At 51.5% G+C, this 21,808-nt stretch overlaps 1 protein-coding gene across 1 annotated transcript; it reads right to left on the bottom strand.

The window, feature by feature from the left end:
* Positions 1-2,134: 2,134 nt before the first annotated feature.
* UBQLN4 (ubiquilin 4) lies at positions 2,135-20,363 on the bottom strand. Its single transcript, XM_075907008.1, has 11 exons — positions 20,159-20,363; positions 16,085-16,236; positions 12,633-12,850; positions 11,967-12,229; positions 9,153-9,311; positions 8,249-8,474; positions 7,462-7,601; positions 6,280-6,363; positions 5,566-5,681; positions 4,690-4,867; positions 2,135-3,145 (listed from the first exon to the last, which is right to left on the bottom strand). Exons 1-11 carry the CDS (start codon positions 20,312-20,314, stop codon positions 2,993-2,995), a joined length of 1,845 nt encoding a protein of 614 aa, XP_075763123.1. The 5' UTR covers positions 20,315-20,363; the 3' UTR covers positions 2,135-2,992.
* Between the last annotated feature and the right edge of the window lie 1,445 nt (positions 20,364-21,808).

Raw genomic sequence — 21,808 nt, 5'->3', positions numbered from 1 at the left:
GCTTACCAGCTGATGCTTACTGGTTAACCATTCACATTCCTAATTCCTAGCTAGGTGTCTGTTTACCAGTGACCATCCACCTGACCCTGTACCATTCAGAGACCTCTGGTGATCAAACAAACAACAGAGTAAAAATACTGCTTCCACTTCATTCCTAACACGACGATCTATACTATACTCAATTTATCTAAGAATCATACAAATCTAGGGTTGACCGTGCCAGCATTTGGTGCTATGTTTACGGACAGCTTAGGATTTCAGGACATAAGACCTTAAACACTCTCAAATTCTAAACCAGTGCAGCTGAACAAGGGCAAAACCCTTGTGTAGACATGATGTATTTAATGTGATCAACTAGAAAGAGGCCTAGACAGGTGTTGGCCACTGGCCCAGGGCCAATTAGGGATTTTGGCTTTAATTGGATAAGCACATTAGCAGAACCATTTTGCTAAAGAGATCAGCAGCAAAAGAATTAAAATAGTGTTAACACATAATCATTAGGCTCCAGGGTCAACAGTCCAACTCAGATGCACAGAGCAGCTCACATCTCTGGTTTCAGGCAGTCTTCAGATGCTGCAGAAGCTTAAGGGAATTTTTAGTTCTATAAAAAACAAGGACTACTTTATGCACCACATGCTACTTTGCAAGTGCTGGCTCAAGTATAAACCCCACATTGAGTGATCAAAGCTCCCTGCGGGTAAGAGGTCTGGCCTTGCCCCAGGAAGTCTGCCCCATTCCTAAGCTAGCTCCCAAGCAGACCAGAAACTCACTCTGAAGACTGTGCAGGCAGCCTTCCAAGCTAACACGTGGCTGCGAAGGGGACCGATCAAGACTATTATGAGAGCTCTCCTGCCTAGGTACCACCACCTTGCCTTTATATAGCGCATTCAGCCATAGCGCTCCCAGCTCGTTACACCTGGGGAAATCGAGGCAGAGAGAGGTGAAGTGGTTTGCTTGAGGTCACCCATCAGGCCACTGGCAGATTCAGGATTGGAACCTAGACCTCCAAAATCCCAGGCCACACTGTCTCCCTAATACACATGGTGTGGCAGCATCTCAGTCCTCATTATACATGCAACCTCTCTCTCTGTCCCCCCAGCAGCCACTGCTCCAGCTAAGCTCTGATAAAAGGATGGAGGCAGGCGATAGATCCCTCACTGGACTCACGGAGATGGACTTGCCTGGAATGGTTGAATAGAAATTAAAAGGAATAAGGAAAGAAATCCTGCCCCCACCCAAGAGAGTTGACTTGATCTGGGTCCATCACCAAACTAGGTAGCCCAGGAAGCCTACTCAACAGCCAATGGCCAATCATAACACAAGGCAACAGGTTGCTTTGAGAGCTTGAGGTGGAGGGCAGCCTAGCTGAGAACATCAATCATCCATTTAGCATTCATCGGTGTATGGAACTGACTAACAATCCAGACTCTTCAGGACTGCTCCAGCCCTGGAGGAAGCTAGACAAGAGAGGCATTTGTTGGGGGGGGGGGGGGGGGGGGGGCAGGATGTTCTGTTTCCTACCAGGTGTTCGGCCACACAGCCTATTGAAGTCAAGGGAAAGACGCTTCTGGTGAGCTTTGGATCAGGTCAATGCCGGGAGGTGGTAAATTAGACAATGGCCTGAGAGATAAGCCTGCTAGAGATGGCTCTGGGGTGCAGACAAGGTATTTGTGCCTGTCCTACACACACTCAAAGCTCTTAGTACAGGGGAGGTTGCTAACAAGTCACCCCTGACATCTGACACTGGCCAGGATGCCAGCATGGGAGTCTTGGCGGATCACCAACACTAGGGCAATGGTGCCCCAAAAAGCAGGCCAACAGTCATGCAAACCATCTGCAGGATAAAGGGTAGGGAGACAAAATCTGATAGACTACAAGTTGCTCAAGGGCCACAGGATCCCAATAGGTCACTACAGCAATCCAGGAAGATCCATGGAGTACAGGGAGATAGACAGTTGTGCGCACTGTTTTTGTTTTGCTATAAAAAGGGGTATGCAAATGTAGATGCAAATTACATGCTGGCTCTTGGGCAATTAGCTAGCTGGTTCTCAGGAGGGTGATGGAGTCATGAGGTTTGAGCACCCCTGAACTAGAGAGCAGACGTACACACACGGAAGAACGAGGACTTCCAATGTTTTCCAGTGGGGAGAAAGATCTTTGTTAATTTTTTTTCCATTTTGCTTTTACACTTTCAAAACCAGACAGCAGAGACATGAGCGCCAACATCCCCCTAACGCCACAGCGTGAGAGAACGGTATTGCTTGGGCAGAAAACTGCTTCTCTAAAGACCCCCTTGGCAGGGCCTACTACTTCCAAAACTTGGATTGAAAATAATAAAATACAAGACCGGGCCTGATTCTCAATCACATCAAGGCACCTTTACACCACTCTGGCAGCATGTGGGGACCTTAAAGAAAATGTAATTCACACTCAATATCAAGTCCCTTCTTCCACACTTCCAGAGTAGAGTAAATGAAAATCACACCCAGTGCATCTGATGGAAATATCTGAAGACAAATGACATCAGAAATATCCAAGTAATTTCAGTTCCTCTTTTGATCCATTCCTGATAAGATGCTGGGGAGAAAAAAAACTCTGCTTAGTTTTAAATATTTGCCTGGAAGGAGGAATGGAGAGGAATAATGTACAGTTAAAATCAAGCTACTCAAACACAATCATTCAGGTAAGTAACTAGAAGTATCGCCTTTACCATCTAGAGATAGAAGTGTGTCTGAGACACAGAGGGCATATTTAGGAAAAATACACATCTGAAGTCTCTGTGGCCACTTGCTGAGAACCGGGATCCACACACAAGCCAGTTAAAGAGCATTTCAACATGAAATCTTAACTTAGTAGGAATGTCGGGGTGAAGCTGCATTTTTTTTGTTTGTTTTAAATACATGGACAGCTGTCAGAGGATATGAAAATGATGGCGGGTCTTCTTGAAAGGCCCCTGTGTGTGTTCGATGACTGGAGGACAGCATGACTGGGTTTAAGAAGGCTGGGAGCCCAGCAGTCTCTCAATAGCTGCGTTGATGTCTCCACCAGTGGCAATGAGCGCTTGGAGGTTAGCCTCGCGGTTAATGAAGCCCATCGCATTCAGCTGCTCCAGCTGCTGTTGGAATCGCACTTCAGGACTCTGCACCTGCCAGGGGAAGCAAAGATCTATGGGACAAATAACACTACACAGATAGGGTGAGCTGGTGTAAACAGGGGTAACTCCATTGACATCGGGGGCCAGCTCCCAGGAGTAGCTCAAATAAAGGCAATGGAGTCATACACATGCCCAGCAGGTGAGAATCCAGTCCACAGCTGACAGAGGCGTGTATGACCTTCATCACTAATGTAAAAGTACCTTGACAGCTGTAGGTGTGTGAATATGAATGAATGAATGAATGAATGAATGAAGATAAAACCCTTGTGTGCAGGTAGCAAGCCCTGGCTAATGATTTGATCCTCTAGTGAAAAGCATCTCAAAACATTTTGGGGCAGAGGTGAGTTTGCATCCCATCCCAATCTATCCACAAGGCAGAGAGAGAGGGGAAGTGACTTGCCCAAGGTGCACGAGTAGCACAACTGGGAGGAGAACCCCGGTCTCCTGAATTCCAGGGTGGTGCATGAGTCACGGAGCCAGGCTCCTTCCCACAATCAATATGTATGTAATCAACATATGCTACAAGCTCTTCACTCCAGCCGAAATACTACCATCTCTGGGCAAGGGATGTAAAAGCTTAACTGGCTACCCGGTAAGCATTAGCCTTACCGGCATGCTTCCCAGGGTAACCTGTTAACTGGAGGGCAAGAGCTGGCTTCTGCCTACAGCAGGTCCAGCTGGATCAGCCACCCCACCCGTCTGCAGCATGGCTGGAGCAGTGACACAGCCAGGTCTGGAGCAGCTCCCCATCTGTCCACAGTGCAATGGAGCTGGTGGAGGCAGGACAGCCTCCTGCACATGGCAGGCTGGCCGGCACCACCCTACTGCCTGGGTCCCTGCCTGGAACGACACCTCCTTTCCCCCTCATGAGACCCCAGCTGATCTGCACTAGCCCTCAGTTAACCGATTAAAACGATTAAAATTAAATCATTTAAACTGGTTAACATTTTTCCATGGGAATTTACATCCCTACTCTGTGCTGGCATATTTCATAGGGTAGAAGTGCTGGGTGGGGCACAGCACGCTCAAGAAAAACCTAGGGAAACTTCTAGTCTCCAGAGGTAATGTGACCACCGCCACAATTTAACACTCTCAATTCATGCCACAGTAGGAGGCGTTTTCAGAAAGATGGGGCTGCGTCTCTTAGCAAGACACTGTGGTGCTGAGCAGCGTGGCCTGGTGCACAGGGCAAGGAAATGGGGCTCAGGAGAGGTGGTGCTTTTCCTTGCCACTCACGTGCTAGGTGAGCCTGAGCAAGCAGCCCCTCCATGCCTCAGTTTCCCCATCTATGAATAGGGGATAGTGATCCTGACCTATTTTGTGAAGTGCTCTGAGATCTACGGCCAAGAAGAGCTAGGGATTATTATTACCGGGTCGGTGTTCGCAGGGAGTGGCTCCTGATCTCCCACAATACTTTTCACGCAGCTTGCCAGAGCAGGCTGAACGAATGACCACCTAGCATATGACAACAGCCATAGGATGCCCTGAAGATCATATGGCACCGAGGGAGACCCAGCTGTATGTGCATTACGTACTTGAGAGTTTCCTCCGGCCAAAAGTTGGATCATTTGCTGCATGAGCTGCTGTTGGGGGTTACTGACCCCTGCTGGAGAGGCACTGGCAGGCGTCGAACTGGAGGACACGGGGTTCTCTGGGATTGTGCTTCCTCCTGCGGACGGTGGGGGGATTCGAGGCATTCCAAAGGAGCCGAGGCTGAGAACGAAAGCAGAACACTGGCTGCAGGAGATGCCAGAAGGGCAAGGTCTCCCTTGCCGTTCTCTCTGGGACTACCCAGCACAAGCATTCTAGTTGTGACGTCTGGAGCCTATATTGCCAGTTTGAATTCAGCCAAGGTCAGAAGCGACTGGCTGACACTATCAAGGGACAGCCATTCCACTGTCTGTGTGAAACCAACCGGTCGGTCCCAGTCCATGTCCTGCTGAGCAGGTCCCTACATCACTCGACTAGGCAGAACTGGGATGACCAGGTTCCCTTGTTGGTGTTCTGGGCAAAGGACAAGAACTGAAGGGGGTTGTAAAGACTCAATGTTCCCCTTTTCCATACAGGGAATTCCCACCCCCAGGCATGGACTGAGGGGTGCTGGCAAGATGGTTTGTCCTGATGAACCCGTCCGTCTCCAGGCCTGTAAATCTCAAACCTTTCACCAGTGCTGCAATATTTAGTACTCTCTGCTACAGTCCAGAAAGGGAAGGTGGCGGGGGGGGGGGGGGGGGGGGAGAGGTTCTTGTAATTCTTAGAAGAGAGCTGCAGGGGGAGCCCTCGGCAAGCTCGAGCAGACAAGGAGAGCTAATTCCCAAGAGGGTGCACATGGCTGGGATTTGCCACTGCACCTCCAAGGCAGACCTGCAGTACAGGTTTGGCAGGCTTGAGTCTGATCTAAGGCCTCTTACCTTGGCACTAGTCCCGGGGCCTCCGTTTGAAGCGTCTGGAGCCCCTGCTGGATCTGCAGGAGAGCCTGCATGGCTCGGGGGTTGGTCAGGATTGACAGGGAGTCTGGGTTCTGCATCTGGGAAACAAGGCAGATACAATTCCACTGTTACTAAAGACCCATAGCTTCCTTCAGTCAAAGATCTGCATTCGAGGCAGGAGGGCCCCTGGCCAGACAAGGCCCTTTAAACATGAGCCCTAGGGATCATCCCATGGGACACAGTGGGATCAAGGGACTACAGCAAGAGAGTGCATTCCTGGTCCCGTTTCCCCGTCAGCTCTCTACGCCTTAGTTGCATCTCCTAGCAATGCCAAGTCTCTGTTCTTTCAGCAGCACAACCCACCCCAAATAGGAATATGCACTTCCGGTGAGGGATAGCTCAGTGGTTTGAGCATTGGCTTGCTAAACCCAGGGTTGTGAGTTCAATCCTTGCGGAGGCTATTTAGGGATTTGGGGCAAAAATTTGTCAGGGATGGTAGTTGGTCCTGTTGCGAAGGCAGGGGACTGGACTCAATGACCATTCAAGGTCCCTTCCAGTTCTAGGAGATAGGCAATCTCCATTAATTTTTTTTCCCTCTGGCGGAAGGAACAGAGACTCTCCCGGTTGTGAAAACCAGGAACAGTTCTGGACTGTGGGACAGCCAGCGGAGAGCGAGGGCCTGGAGCGGATCCTTACCTGCTGCAAAAAGACGGGGAGCTGAAGCCGTAGCTGCTCCTGAAGCTGCGGGTTTCCGGCAAAGAGCGGGACATTTACCATCATCTGCCAGGAGACAGCACATACAGCATGAGCCAAGGGGGTTATGAAACTCTCTTCTAAGGAACTAGGCCATGGAGAACACTTTAGCTGGCTATTTAACACCCCTTGCCATTGATAGTTTGGTATATCCCACTTCCAGCAGGAACTGTCATTCCAGCAGGAGCTGCAGCCAGCAGAAGGGTGCAGGGCTTTTTAGTGAAGATCCCGCTATTCCTTTAGAGATAACTGCATAGCTCCCGGGATGCTGAGAAACAATCTTCCCCATTCCCACCCAGATCCAAGCCCAGCACGGCAGCCAGGGGAAACTGTCACCCGGGAGAGTCAGTGGTTCTCAAGCCAGATTCACAGTGGGAAGGTGCATCTGATACACAATAGCCACCAGCACTGACTGACCCCCTTTTGCTGGCAGTCTGAGCAGAGGGGCTGAGGACTGAATGGGCCGTTGGAATCCGAAGTCCCCCTCTTGTCCCTCCCAGATCAGGAAGGCAACGCACTGTCAAGCTGCTCCCTCTGCCCAGGCTGTACATACTGGATAGGCAGAAGACTTCGTTCATCTAGGACCTCAGGCCTCTGCTTTCTTAAAATGACCAGCCTTCCATGCCATGGTGGCAGAGCGTCTGCATCTGTGCTAGGCCTCAAGGTGGGGATGGGCATGAATGGCCCTCCTTCACCTCAGTGGGCAGCAGCGAGTCATGGCTCACTGGGGTCCCACCAACAGCCCTACTGTCCCCCCCCCCCAAGCATCTCTCACACTGGGGCAGCGGAGCACTGCACATATCTTCTCCTCCACTCCCTCCCAGAGCTGGAACACCACAAACAGCTGATTGGCAGCATTCCAGCTCTGGAAGGGAGGGGGTAGAAGTGGGGACGGTGCATGAATCAGGCAATTCACGTGCTCCAAAAGTGCTGGGAGGGAGTGGGGAGCTGCAGGAAGTGCGGGGCTCCAGTGCCCCAGTGCACAAGAGATGCATAGGGGAGGGAGGTAGCCAGGGGATCCTCAGGCGAAGCTCCAGTGGGCCTTATGCAGCACAAGGGTTGCAGATCACCCACCACTGCCCCAAGGCCTGTTTGGAACAGAGGAAGCTGCTGCTATGGTGTTACCTGTGCTGCGAAGTCTGGGTTCTGGGCGAGCGTCTGCATCATACTGCGCATGTAAGGGGCAGAGATCATGTTCTGCATCAGCTGGGGATTCTCCGAAATCTGCTGTAGGAGACCCTGCATCTCTGGGCTGTTAAACATCCCTGCAGCACGGTGGGAGAAAGCGAAACTTACAAGCCTAATTATGGCTACAGAGGAGCTAAAATCAAACATGAAACACAGAGGGGATGGAGGTCGCGTGTCTGAATTTAGAGTTGGCAGAAGGCAGAGCACAAGCAACACTGAGCAATCACAAAATTCATTTCTCACCAACAAGTCTTTGTAAGAGAACAGAGCAGAGCAGTCAACATGTGCCCCATATGATCTGAGACTTTTCAATGGGGCGGGGGGAAGAGGGGATTACCCTTTTCAGGCTGGGTAAGTGAATAAGCCAGGGATGGGCTTAACCCCTTTATGGAAATGCCTTCATCTTAAACAGCAGCAGCCCATGGAGACCACAAGTCCCAGCATGCAATGCTCCACCTTGAGCTGAGCAGCCAGGCAGAGAATACTTTGTCTCTGTGGGTTCCCCCTATAGCTGCTATGGTCTCGTTGGTGTGTGTCTGAGCTCCCCATGCAGCCCTTGGTCAGGCACACAAGGAATAACCCATTCTAGTCTACCACAGGCTCACACTGACCAATCTGAGGAACTGAGCCGCCGCAGCAAACACGCACATGCTGGAAGTAACCTGATGCCATCTGCAGCTGAGCGGTTTGTTCCGTCACCAGCACCTAACTCCTGGGTACATACCGGTCCCCAGGCTGGCCGCATTGATTCCAAAGGGATTGGAGACAGTGGGTGTGCTTTGGGTTGTCGTTGTGCCAGTACTGCCTTCACTGCCGGGTCCTTGGGCTTGGGAGGCAGGCGGCGTGGGACTCCAGGGGTTGGGTAAAGGCTCTCTATTTTCTGTCCGTAAGGGCTGGGAGCTTGAGCTGTCGGAGTTCCCCGCCAAGGATGAGAAAGGATTGTTGCCAAACTAGAGAGAAATAAATCGCCAAATCAGACAACCATCAAGAATATGGTCAGGCGAAACCTGCCACCACGCAACAATAACTAGTTGCTATAGCACTTTTCATCAGTAGAGCCCAAAGTGTTTCATAATCTTTAATGCGTTCATCCTCACAGGGCAATGCTATTACTCCCAGTTTCCACTGAGGCACAAAGAGGTTAAGTGACTTGCCCAAGGTCCTACAGGGAGCGGTAGCAGAGCAGAGAGTTGAATCTGGGTGTCTCAAGTCCTAAGCTAGTGCGTTAACCATCCTGCCTCTTCTGCAGAGGTCAACAGAACACAGGAAGCATAGACCACATTCACCAGGACTTGCAACTCCCTCTGTGCAGGCTCTCGTAGAGCAGGGGTGGGGAACCTATGCCCCCAGCTTACAGTGAGGTTCAGGGCTTCCCCATGCAGCTGGCGCTCGCACTCCAGCCCCGCAGCAAGTCTCCAAGCCTCAGTGCCCCGCCGTGGGGCTGGAGCACAAGTGGAGCCCTAGCACCCTGAGTTGACTGTGCATGAGGTGACTGTTCCACACCCTCACTATAGGGAAATCTACACTAGGCTAGAGAAACATCTGGGCAAATTAGCTCTGTCGCCCCCTGCAGGCAGGAAGAATAAGACCCAACAATCTACTCCATCTGGAGCAGGCGTGCTTAGTACCTGCTCCCTAGCTGCGCTGAACATGGGCTCCTGGATGTCGGTGTACATCCGGCGCAGGGCGTTGTATCCTCCTGGGATGCTCTCTAGGTTACTCAATGCTCGGTCCTGGTTTCGCATCATCTCCTGCATCATGGCGGGGTTGCGAGCCAATTCCATTGTCTGGAGAGAAGGAGAAGAATTTGGGGGTTCATGACCAGCTGCACCACAAAAGATTCCAGGGGACTGAACTGTGCCTGGCAGCGCCAAAGCACTACTCTGCTATTCTATACCCAACTACTGAAAAAAAAGTCTTGACCCCTCTCCCCCCCAGGAGAAAAGCATAAACAAACCCATTTTACAGGCAGAGAGCAGAAATCATTTGTTCTCTGCCCTCACTGCTTAGCCACAACGCCTTTCCTTTTTACAATCTCAAATCAAACGGTGAAGATCACGTAGCTTTATGGGAGACTGGGTCAGCTCTTCAAACACCTGGCTAACACCCCCGGGATGGCCTGCATTTGAAAACTGTCCGAGGGCTGACGAGAAAACGAGTCTCTCATGTTTCAGTTAAAATAAGATCACTCCAGATCTCCAATGGGTTCTGCCCTTCCGGAGAACACCCACATCCAAACCGAAGTACCAAAGCACAGATCCTTCTCAAGACTGGTTAGTCCAACTTGCCAGTGAGCTGCCACTGTGCTGTTTGGGAGCTAAGAACGGGGTTCGTGTCTCCCAAGCAGGGGTAAGGTTGGGATTAAAACTGGACACAGAAAACATCTGGTCAAATACCCAGAATCATTTGCTGACAATGAGATGTTTTCTTCTCCTAATGAAAGTCTTGTCACTTGATGTATTTACAACTACAGTTTCCATTGGTTCCTTGGGCTCCCATTCTGTTGTCTTTAGTCTAACACTTACGATTGTTAGCTCTTTGGGATAGAGGCCATTTTTTTGTTCTCTGCTTGTGTAGTACTTTGTACCGGGGGTTCTGATCCTAGGCACTATGCTAATAAAAATAAACAACCAGGAGGTGATGCCCCCTGCTCAATACACTCGCCAACCCCTCTGTCTCTGGGGGTAGGCAGCCCTGGCTCTCTCCTGGCCTCCCGGGACGGCCAGGCTGAGGTGTGGCAGCCCTGACATGTCCCCTTTTCCACCCGGCAGTTGGGCCGGGCTAGACCTGGCTCTCCCTCCTCCCACAGCCATTGGGCAGAGCTGAGGCCGGGCCAGCCCCAGCTTTTCTGGCCCCTACGGACATCAGGCAAGGCAGGCTAGGCCAGCCCCAGGCGCTCCCCCGGTCCCGTCAGACAGGACTTCCTCCCCTCCCCCGCCTGTATCCTGTACTTGAATTTGATACCCCTGCCTCCATTCCTGCACTCACCACCCTCTCTAACCCCTCCTCCTCCCCACCTCACACTGCCTATCCCTACCCACACCTCCTTCCTCCACCCCCATCCTTCCCTAACCCCTCTCGCTCTGCACCCCCACACTGCCCATCCCCCTATATCCTCCTCACTACCACCATCCCCTCTTATCGCACCATCCATCCACCCTACCCCTCTTCCTCCCTCCCTACGCACACCCGGCCCCCTCCCACAAATTCATTGAGGTGCACGTTCGCCCCCCCCCCCCCCCCCCCCCCCCCCCCCCCCCAGGGCACCACGGGCCAGGTAGCACAGTCCTGGCCACCGCAGTAGCAGCCACGGCCTGTCCCCAGCCCAGCCTTTCTGTACGGACCTGTTGGGGCAGCTTTGCTTCATGGTGAACCCAGGGAACCCGCTGCGCAGAGCAGTCGCTCTGGAGAGTTGGGGAAGCCGCCGCAGTGCAAGACCTCCCTAGCTCGCATGCTCCCCATCGGGCAACACCTTTAATCCCAGTCACCACCCGGGGCCATTCGCGCCTACACCGGGGATCCCCTTTCCCTTTGTGTGCTATGGCCACCCCACATGGCTCTCGCTGGCTCTGGGCTCCTGCAATCCCACCCGCCTGCCCGCTTCCTCCAGCTAGTGGGATGGAGCAGGCACTGTGCATGGGCTGGTAAGGTGACAGGAGACAGTGCCGCCTCACTCCGCGCGGTGCATGCACACTGGGAGAGGGGAGGCTGGGCCGCACAGAGCCACGCCGCGGCAGGTGCAGGCAGGCTGGGGGTGGAGCCCAGAGGTAGGTGGACGCTGGTCAAGGCGGCGTCCCCTCTCCCCGCAGAGGTGGCATGGCTCTTGGTGTCCCCCAGCCAGCAACGGAGGCAACAGGACAAAAACTTTTCCTGCAGGACGCAGAGTGACGTATGACATCACTTCCGTCGTCCTGCAGGAAACATTTTCTTTAATATATATAGAGAAAGAGAATGAACAGCCCTGAAGAACACACTGTAGAGAATAATCTTGGACTGACAGTGGGAGATGGATCATGGAATCTTTTTCTGCCACCTCTAATTCCTATGCAAAGTGACCCCTTTTGCTTATGGTCCCTGCAATACAACACACTAGCCTTCTATAGGGTACCATGGGCACCGCCAAAGCTTGTTTTTGCCTCTCCGCATGTGATCTATTCAGTGGCACTGAGAAAGGTAGGAGGATTGGAAGTACGTGGGTGCACAATCATGGTACAATCAACATGCATACATTTACATACAGACTGCTATGTTCCTGCATGGGGGGCGGGTGCCTACAGCAGGTAGATAAAGAACCTGATCTCTGAATCTGGAATCCACTCCCTCCCTTTTCAGAATCGACACTGATGTTGAGGGGACAAAGAGAAGTGGGAAGCTGGGGAGTCCACCCTGACCATCTCAGAGGCACCTGAAACAGGCTCCCAAGTGTAACCTCTCTCACCCACCTGTCTCATGAGCTCAGGGTTGTTCAGCATGTGGCTTATCTCAGGGTTCCGTTCCATCAGCTGCTGCATCTGAGGGTTGGCCATGATCATCTGTCTCATGAGGTCAGGGTTGGACATCATGTTCTGCACAAGGGGGTTCTCCATGATCTGAGAAAGCATCTCTGGATTGGACATCAGCTGCCGTTGCATCTGCTGCTGGAGCTCCATGAAATTGGCAGAGCCCATGCCAAGGCTGCCGAGCCCGGTGACACCACCAAAGCCAGCTGGAGAGGGAACAAGACATGGAGAGAGACGCATGTCAGTGCAGTTGTCTGCAACGGGAAAGAGAGGGGAACAGGGGGAGAGTGTTGGCTTTGTGTTTACTCCAACATGATGATACTTCATTGCTCACACCACCACTCTCACTTCTGTAATTTCTGGCCTCGACAGAGAGTTTCTTACCCCAGAAGGGCTGTAATGGAGGGCAGTACTATTAGCTCCATTTTACAGATGGGAACACTGAGGTGCAGAGCTGAGAAGTGACTTGCCCAAGGTCACCCAGCATGTGTCGGAGTCAAAAATAGGACTCAGACGTCCTGACGCATGGCCCCCTTGCTTGAACCACTGTGCAACTCTCCCTTCCCAGAATAGGCACAGGGATGCCAAGAGGCCAAAGTTGTCACCTACAGAGGATGGATGCAGCGTTGCTGGGGGCTCCATCTCCGGCACCTCCCGTGGTCCCTGCTCCGCTGCTCCGCCTGCTGGTGCTCCCAGTGTCAGAGAGAGCACCGCTGGATGTGGAAGGCTGAGATGGCGCAGCAGGAGAAGAAGGGGTTGTAGAGGGGATAGTGGTGGCAGCAGGAACGGCAGGGGAAGGGGCAGGAGCAGCAGCAGGATCTTGAACCCTACAAATAAAACAGATGGTCACCCCTGGGGCTCAGTAATCTAAACAGCGCCACCTGCAGCTCATAAGAAGAACTTCAGAACAGTCATGTCAGATCAAAGGGATATCTACGCCGGATACTTCCACCCAGCCCCGTGTCTGTGCTTTCAAATCCCCCCTCGGCTGGTGACAAGGCATCTGCCATGATCTAAACAGCCCTGGTCAGTGTAATGGAGGTACTGGGCTTAATGACGCCTGAGCCCTTCTTGAATCACGCTTAGCTATTTGCCTCCACAATACCCTGCAGCAGAGTTCATTCCAAGCAGGAAAAGTCTCCTGCTGCCTCATTAGAAACCTCAGCGGGTTAAACCATGCTTACTCCATGGGGTAAATAATAATCATTTGCTTTTCTGTCATACCTTCCATCTGTAGAGCCAACCTGAACTGGGAGGTTAGACCTATGAATCCCGCCCTGCTCCCAGCATTTTCTTTTTAAATGTCCATGACTTTTTTTTAAATCTAAACATATTCCGCTGGAGTGCTTACAACCCCAACATTACAGGGCTAGCGCATAAGAGGTTTCAACTGAAAGTGGATAAACTAGCATAATTAACCCATCTTCACTCTCCAAGCTGAGCAAAAACAAATGTGGCAATGATGTTAATTTTAAAAATCATTTCAGGCTCAATAATGAAGTCGTTATCAAGGAAAGAATATGTTTTTAGTTTATATAATGAACTTTGGCAACATCTCTAATATTAAATGTTACCTAGTTTGTTTCCCATTTTGGTTTAACATATCACAAACATTAAAGTTTAATATTACACTGCTTAATTACCAGTATATTGATTACTAAATAAACACATTCAACATGCACACAGGCTATGTCTACACTCGCGGCTTCTTGCGCGAGTGATATGCAAATGAAGCTACGCATGGAATATCACCGAGCCTCATTTGCATACTTAATGAGCCACCTTTTTTTCAGAAGAGGCTCATGCGCAAGAAGGAAAGTCTACACTGCCCCTTCTTGCGCAAGGAAAACCCTCTTGCGCAACGCTGTTCTTCCTGAAAAGTAATAGGTGTAACGGCCTTGCGCAAGAAGGGGCAGTGTAGACTTTCCTTCTTGCGCATGAGCCTCTTCTGAAAAAAAGGTGGCTCATTAGGTATGCAAATGAGGCTCAGCGATATTCCATGCTTAGCCTCATTTGCATATTACTCGCCCAAGACGCCACGAGTGTAGACATAGCCTCACTGTTTTTCTCTTAAACCTATTATGCTGATTGAGAACTATGGTCCCCATCCTGCAAATATGACAGCCATCATCTTGGCTGGCATTTGAGGGATTGAACCAGGGACCACCAGAGCTAAAAGTATGAGCTGATACACTTGAGCTAACGAGTCAAGCGGGATAGCAGCCCCGTGTCTGCCCCCCACCCTCCTGTCGTGGGCAGGAGCTGCTCCAGCCAACTGGCTAGCTGTAATCAGTAAGCATCACCTGGTAAGGGTGTTGCTTACTGGTTAACCATTCACATCCCTACCATGAATAAGTCAGGTGTGTATTTTTAAACTTTTTATCTTGCACCTTTTAATCACCAAGCACTTTAGAGATTCAGCTGACTGCTGCTGGAAATCAGCCCTCATTCAGAGTGCAAAGTAGGAAGCAAAGCAGATGGGAAATAGGAAGTGTTTTTAAAAAAAGGAAGGGGGGGGGGTCACTTGATCCTCTCTGCACAAGAAGCAGCTGTAATGTTTGTAATAAGCACTGTACACCCTTCCCAATGACCATCACACAGAATAATGGCACTGACCAGATGTTTAATGTATCCTGTTGAAAAGATTGTGAGCGCTGCAAAACCAGCAGTAAGCAGTATCATTCTACCATGCTACACAGAAATGCAGAATTTAGCACGTGCCTTCTACAGCAGCTAACAATACTCATGCTTAAAAAAACCCACTGATCTTTAATGAGCCAGGGAGCACGGACTCCCAAGAGGACAACACAGATTCACAAAGAGCCTTGCTGCAGCCTTGTTTATTCTCTATTGCCAGGCAGCAAGGAGAACCTACGAAATTGTTGTGAAGGGTGTTTAGAAAGCAACAAGACCTGTCCCCTTCTAAAATGCAGCAACTACTCCTGGAACCCTTTAACTTTTAGGACAGTTCCTTCGATTGTAAATGGAAAAGTCGCATCTGGCAGCATCTGACATGTTGCTTTTCATGTATGTTTCTCAGCTGCCCAGATTGCCACTATGTACTTGTAGATAATGCTTTGTACTCAGCGGTTCTCTCATTAACAGATCTCAAAGCACCTGCAACAGAGTAAACTACTGGGAAGAAGTCAGGAGAGCTGGGGCCAAGGAGATCCTTGGCATTAATGCTGACACTATGTCTGGTTTTCACTTAACTTCTGTCGGTCTTCTCCATCTGTAAAATGGGAATTAAACCTATCTTCCCTGGGTTTGTGCAAGCTTTAACTAATGTTTATACCGTGTAAAGAGGGATGTAAAATCAGTTAATTGGTTAAGGGGAGGAGACGGTCTCTGCCACCCACCATGGCAGGGGGCTGGAGTTGCTCCAGCCCCTACCCGTTAATTGAAACTGGCAAGCCGCACCCATTAAGGGCGAGGCTTACCAGTTAACCAGTTTACCATTCTGTTCCTAATTGTAAATTTTCTAAAAAAGTAAATGTACATAAGGATTAAAAAGACAAAGACTCACACCCGTAAGAACCATTCTACAGATGATTAAAATGAGGCAAAAACAGGTTAAGTGACGTACACTGCACTCTAAACTTGAAATAAGATACATAATTTGTGGTATGCAAATCGCATTTCTTAGATTTTATTTCAAAATAACTTATTTTGATATTTGGCACATCTACACGGTGCCAAATCAAAATAAAGCGCTATTTCGAGCCATCCCTTATCCCCCGTGCAACAAGGTTTACTGGGATGGTGAAATAGCATGCCCATTATTTCAAAAAATATTTTGAAATAACAGGCGGCTTGTGTAGACATACCTCTATTTTCCACAAAGTAGGGGCAGAAAGGGAAACAGAACCCAAGAGTCCTAATCCCAGCTCCCCTTCTCTAAACAAGAGATCAAGCACCCCCACAGAGCCAGAAATAGAACCCAGGAGGAGTTCCTAATCCCACTATCCTGCTTTAGCCCCTGGACAAAATGCTGCCTTTTCGAAGCTACTTTCTTCACAAAGTAAGATTCTGACAGCCCCCCGGAAGGAATGAGTTCTTACTTCTGTGGGGTTTTAATGACCAAATGCACAGTCAGCCCGTCTTTGATCCCATGTTGATTCAAAGTGTCTCCATCCTTCAGGATCTTTCCAGCGAAGATCAGAACCAGCTGATCCTGTTTGGCTTTAAACCGCCTGGAAATCTCTTCTTTGAACTGGAAAATAGACAACAAGCGATTTAAGAACAGCCAAACTGAATCATGACATTGGTCCTTTTAGCCCAGTATCCTGTCTTCTAACAGGCTGATGCCAGACATGCTTCAGAGCAAATGAACATAACAGATGAGTCATCAAGTGATCCAACCCATTTGTCCACTCCTAGCTTCTGGTAGTTAAGAGTCTCAGCACACAGCATGGGATTGCATCCCTGGCCATCTTGCCTAACAGGCACTGACAGACCTATGAATCAAAAATCATAGAATACTAGAGCTGGAAGGGACACTGAGAGGTCATCAAATCCAGTCCCCTGAACTCACGGCAGGACCAAGCACCATCTAGTTCATCCTTGACAAATTTTTGCCTAACCTCCTCTTAAATATCTGTAATCATGGAGATTCCACCACTCCTTCCGCAATTTATTCCAGTGCTTACCCACCCTGACAATTAGGAAGATTTTCCTAATGTCCAACCTAATCCTCCCTTGCTGCAATTTAAGCCCATTGCTTCTTGTCCTGTCCTTAGAGGTTAAGGAAAATATTTTTTCCCTCCTACTTGTAACCTTTGATGACCTTTTAGGTACCTGAAATCTGTTATCATGTTCCCTCTTCTCTTTTCCAAACTAAACAAACCCAATTATTTCAGTCTTTCCTCATCAGTCATGTTTTCTAGACCCTTCATCATTTTTGTTGCTCTTCTCTGCACCTTCTCCAATTTGTCCACATCTTTCCTGAAATGTGATGCCCAGATTAGGCCTCAACTGAAATATTGTGCCCAAAGAGCACACAGCAGAGCAGAAGAATTACTTTTCGTGTCTTGCTTAAGACATGAGAACTTACTCTTGTTTACGTGCAAAGGTCTGAAAGCAGTGATTTTAAACTGTCTAAACGTCTGCAGCAGAACATCAGTCTCACTACCCAGACAGTACCAATAGCTGACAAAACTTCCCCACCTGAAGGATGCCAAGAAGGTGTCAGTTCACTCACCAACTGCTGGGGTGGGATGTCTAAGCTGTTTAACAGGAATAAGAATCCTGCATCCACCTGGCAAGCATAGGTCAGACTTCAGGAAGGGGCAGGGAAAGAGCCACAGCACAATTACCTCAAACAGAAAGGAGGGCTAACAAAGCCAGATCAGTTACCCCTTTTTGATCTCATCCAGCAACACAGTTTATCCTTTGCATGTCTACAGCTTTTTTGTGTCTTTCTCCTTTTCAAGTTTATAAAGGGAAAGCCAGCTTTTGAGTGATTTTAAAACAGGGAAAAGCGCTGAAAACCTGGGAACAACGGTGCAATAGCCAGGGGAAATAGACTAAATGAAGTCTTTCCTTGGTCTAACTTCTACCATTCTATTTCTTTCAGGGTATGTCTAGACTACAGGGTTTTGTCCACAGATACTGTCGACAAAGCTTCTGTCGACAAAGAGCGTCTAGACTACATCCAGTTCTGTCGACAAAGCAAGCCGCTTTGTCGACATGACAGTGTGGACGCAAAGGACAGTGTAGATGCAATAATGCCTTCTATCGACAGAACTCTGGTGACAAAAGGTGTTATTCCTCGTAGAATGAGGTTTACATACGTCGACAAAACTGCTGAGTTTTGTCGACGTTATGTCGACATAACTCAAAGGCAGTGTGGACGCAGGTATAGTTTCGACAAAAGTCCACTTTTGTCGACAAAACCCTGTAGTCTAGACACACCCTCAGTGTGCTATACCTTATAACAGGGGTGGGGAACCTAAGGCCAGCTTTTCTGAAGCCGGCCCGAGGCTCAACGCTCCCCCCAGCATTGGGGAGCTCATGCTGCTGCTCCAGCCCCACCCTATCTTCTCATCACAGGGCTGGGGCACAAAATCTACTAGCCTGGGCCCCCTAGGCTACATCTACATTGGCAAGATTTTGCGCTAATACTTTTAACGCAAGAGTTTTTGCGTTAAAGTATTTGCGCAAGAGAACGTCTACACTGGCACGTGCTTTTGCGCAAGAGATGTACTTTTGCCCAAAAGCATCCGTGCCAGTGTAGACGCTCTCTTGTGCAAGAAAGCTCCGATGGCCATTTTAGCCATCGGGCTTTCTTGCGCAAGAAATTAATGTTGCCTGGCCACTTGCGCAAGAGGGCTTATACCTGAGCAGGAGCGTCATAGTTCTTGCGCAAGAAGCACTGATTTCTTACATTAGAACATCAGTGTTCTTGCGCAAGAACTCGTAGCCAGTGTAGATAGGCGGCAAGTTTTTGCACAAAATCTTGCCAATGTAGACACAGCCCTAGTGTGTGAGGAGAATGTGAAGAGTCTCTCTCTCATCAGTCAGGGGTCAGGTCAGTGACATTTTCTTTTCTTCTCAGTTGTGTGCAGCCCCCGATTGATTTTTCTGGGGTCAGCGGCTCCCCCCCCCCCACAAAAGGTTCCCCACTCCTGCCTTGGAACATGATCTGACCACTACCCAGCCCCTGAGCTCGACTCCAATGACCACAAGGGTGCGAAGCCAGCAAGGACACCCAGCTAAAATCGCATCCCTCATACCCACCTCTGAATGCAACATTCCCTTAATGCAGGGGAGGGGAACTTTTTTGGGTCGGGGGCTGCTGACCCACAGAAAAAACAGTCAGGGGCTGCACACAGGTAAGAAGGAGAAAAAACACTCCCCATGTTCCCCTTGCACATCAGAGCCTAGGGGACCCAGGCTAGTAGATTTTGTGTGCTCCAACCTGCAAATGGCAGGGGGGTTGGAGCACAAGCAGGGGCTCCCCAATGCTGAGCCTGGGGGCCAGATCCATGCAAGCTGGGGGCCACATTCGGCCCCCAACGCCTGACATTCCCCACCCCTGCCTTAATACCTCATTGGTACTGAGGGGCTGGTAAGAACTGAATGCTTAGGAGCCGGGGTACCAAAGGGACCAGACAGGGACTTTGCTCCAATCATCACATCCACTAAGCCTTGAACTCAGTTGCCACATCCTGCAACAGAAACCAACAAAGGTTGCCACAGCCTCTGCTGCCACAAGCAGCGCCAGGGATACTTTGCCCTGGTGCCATGACCACGTTTCTGCAACACCGACGGTTCCCTCTAAATCCACTCACAACTGCACGTGGTGCCCTAAATCCCACTCCAGCCCCCAGATGCACCTGAATTAGAGATGTAAAGGGGTAACCAGTTAACCAGTAAGCTTTGCTTTGCTGGCACACTTACTTACTAGTTAACCGGCGCCCAGCTCACCAGCCCACAGGCAGGGGGCTGCTCGGGCCCAGCAGAGCCAGAGCATCCCCATGGCACAGCAGGAGCTGGAGCAGCCCCTGTTCACCGGTTCCACATACCGATTAACATTTTAAACAGGACTTTACATCCCTTATCTGGACCCCAGGCTCTCTCCTCCAAACCTTACCCATCAGCCCAGGTAAACCCGTCCCAAGATCCTCCCTCCTCCTCCACTGCCCAAGCTGTGATTCCACCCTGCTCCCTGGCTCCCACTCACACGGCTCGTACCTAGAACCCATGTCTCAGCCCAGCCCCGTCTCTCGGGTCCACCCCTCCAGACTCGGTCCCCCCCAGCTTCCCTAATCCAGATCCCGCCCCCCCCCCGGCCCTTTCACTAACCCCTCCCCTATTCGCTCCCCAGCTTCACATGCCCCGGGCCATTCAACCTCCGACCTCCCCCGGCCCCACCCCCCCCAAGCGCAGCCGGGTCTCCGGCCCAGTCCCACTTCCCGCCCGAAGCCCCCGACCCCACACGCAGCCCCCCACCGCCCCGCCCCGGCAAACGCAGCCCGCGGCCCCCCCACCATGCAGCCGCTTGTCCACGGCTCTCTGCCCCACACGCAGCCCCCCGGGCCCGGCCCGCCTCCCCCTCCCCCCACACGCAGCGCCCAGCCGCCCTCAGCCCCCCCGGCCCCTCCCCCCACACGCAGCCCCCTGCCCGGCCCCACCTCCCGCACGGAGGCGCCGTCCCCGATGACGATCTCCTCCTTGTCCTTGGGGGTCTTCACCGTGACGCGGATGAGGAGCCCGCCGGGCGCGGGGCCGCCCAGCTCCGCCTCGCCCTCCCCGCCGGGGCCCGGGCCGCCGCCGCTCAGCTCCGCCATCTTCGCCGCCCGCCCCAGCCAGCCAGCCCGCCCCGGCAGCCGGCGTGGGGAGAGCGGCGCCCCGGCCGCGGCGGCGGGGAGAGGCCGGCGCACAGCGCCCCCGCCTGGCTCGGCGGGGAACTGCAGCGGGGGGGGGGGGTGGAGTCGGACTACAGCGAGAACCTGGGGGGGGGCAGAGGTGGGTGTGCACCGTGGGATAATCTCGGTGGGAGCGGACCGGGAGGGAGCCCCACGGGGGAGGGGAGTGGACCAGGCGGAGAACTGAAATGCGGGGAGAGCCACGGAGCGGGAACTGCAGGGAAGGCAGGAGCAGCCTCAGACTCACTGTGCAGGGGGCGGAGGGCAGGACAGGGTGACTGGGCGGGTCAGGCGGCGCGGTCTCTCCTTTTGGTTCCCCGTCTGACAGCCAACAGAATAGACTGGGGTGGTGTCCCTTTAAAAGGAGAAGAGAGAGAATGTTGGTATGAGAGGGTTCCCTGGCAGCTGCGGATGGAATGTTGGTATGTGAGGGTTCCGTGGTAGCTAGGGATGGAACGTCAGGATCAGAAGGTTCTGTGGCAGTTGGAGATGGAATGTCGGGATCAGAGGGTTCCTTGGCAGCTGGGGATGGAATGTCGGGATCAGAGGGTTCCTTGGCAGCTGGGGATGGAACGTCGGGATCAGAGGGTTCCGTGGCAGCTGGGGATGGAATGTGGGGATCCGAGGATTCTGTGATAGTTGAGGATGGAATGTCAGGTTCAGGGGGTTCTGTGGCAGCTGGGGATGGAATGTCAGGATCAGAGGGTTCCGTGGTAGTTGGGGATGGAATGTCAGGTTCAGGGGGTTCTGTGGCAGCTGGGGATGGAATGTCAGGATCAGAGGGTTCCGTGGTAGTTGGGGATGGAATGGTGGTATCAGAGGGCTCTGTGGTAGGTAACTGGGGATGGGAGGCTTTGTTTCAGAGGGATGGAAAGTTGGTATCAGACAGGGAAAACGTAAGAATGGTCACACTGGGTCATACCAAAGATCCAGCTAGCCATAGGCAATTAGTTATATTGGCCCATTGTGCCTGTGCTCCACCAATACTCAGGAACATGGGCCCAACTCCAGCAACATTTGGGCTGATATTTTGAGAGCCATCCTGTCCATAGGACAGACTGGGACAACTGCCCTCTGCTCTGGAGGGCCCTGTGCTTCTGGGGGATGCACAGACCAGGGCTGCCTGGTGGGCTTATCAGGGGGGCCTGGTACTAGCAGCATTTCCACCCCACCATGCCCCCACTCCACCTTTTCATTCAACCCCCACCCCACTCCTCTTTCCAGCTTCTGTCTCTCCCCTGAGCAATGCCAGGAGCCAGCAAAGTGGGCCAGAGCAGGGAGAGGTCACTTGTTGTTGCCAGTGCCAGGCCCCCCACTAATCCTTCAGGCCACCCTGGACCCCCAAAGCACAGGGCCTGGGATAGTTGCCTCTGGTCCTGATCTTGGGCCCATTCTGAGCACCACTGAAAATTACAT

This window comes from Pelodiscus sinensis, chromosome 24 (assembly GCF_049634645.1).
Source record: "Pelodiscus sinensis isolate JC-2024 chromosome 24, ASM4963464v1, whole genome shotgun sequence".
Classification (NCBI taxonomy): domain Eukaryota; kingdom Metazoa; phylum Chordata; order Testudines; family Trionychidae; genus Pelodiscus; species Pelodiscus sinensis.
The sequence above is the reverse complement of the archived record's forward strand: the minus strand, read 5'-3'. Positions and strand labels throughout refer to the sequence as shown.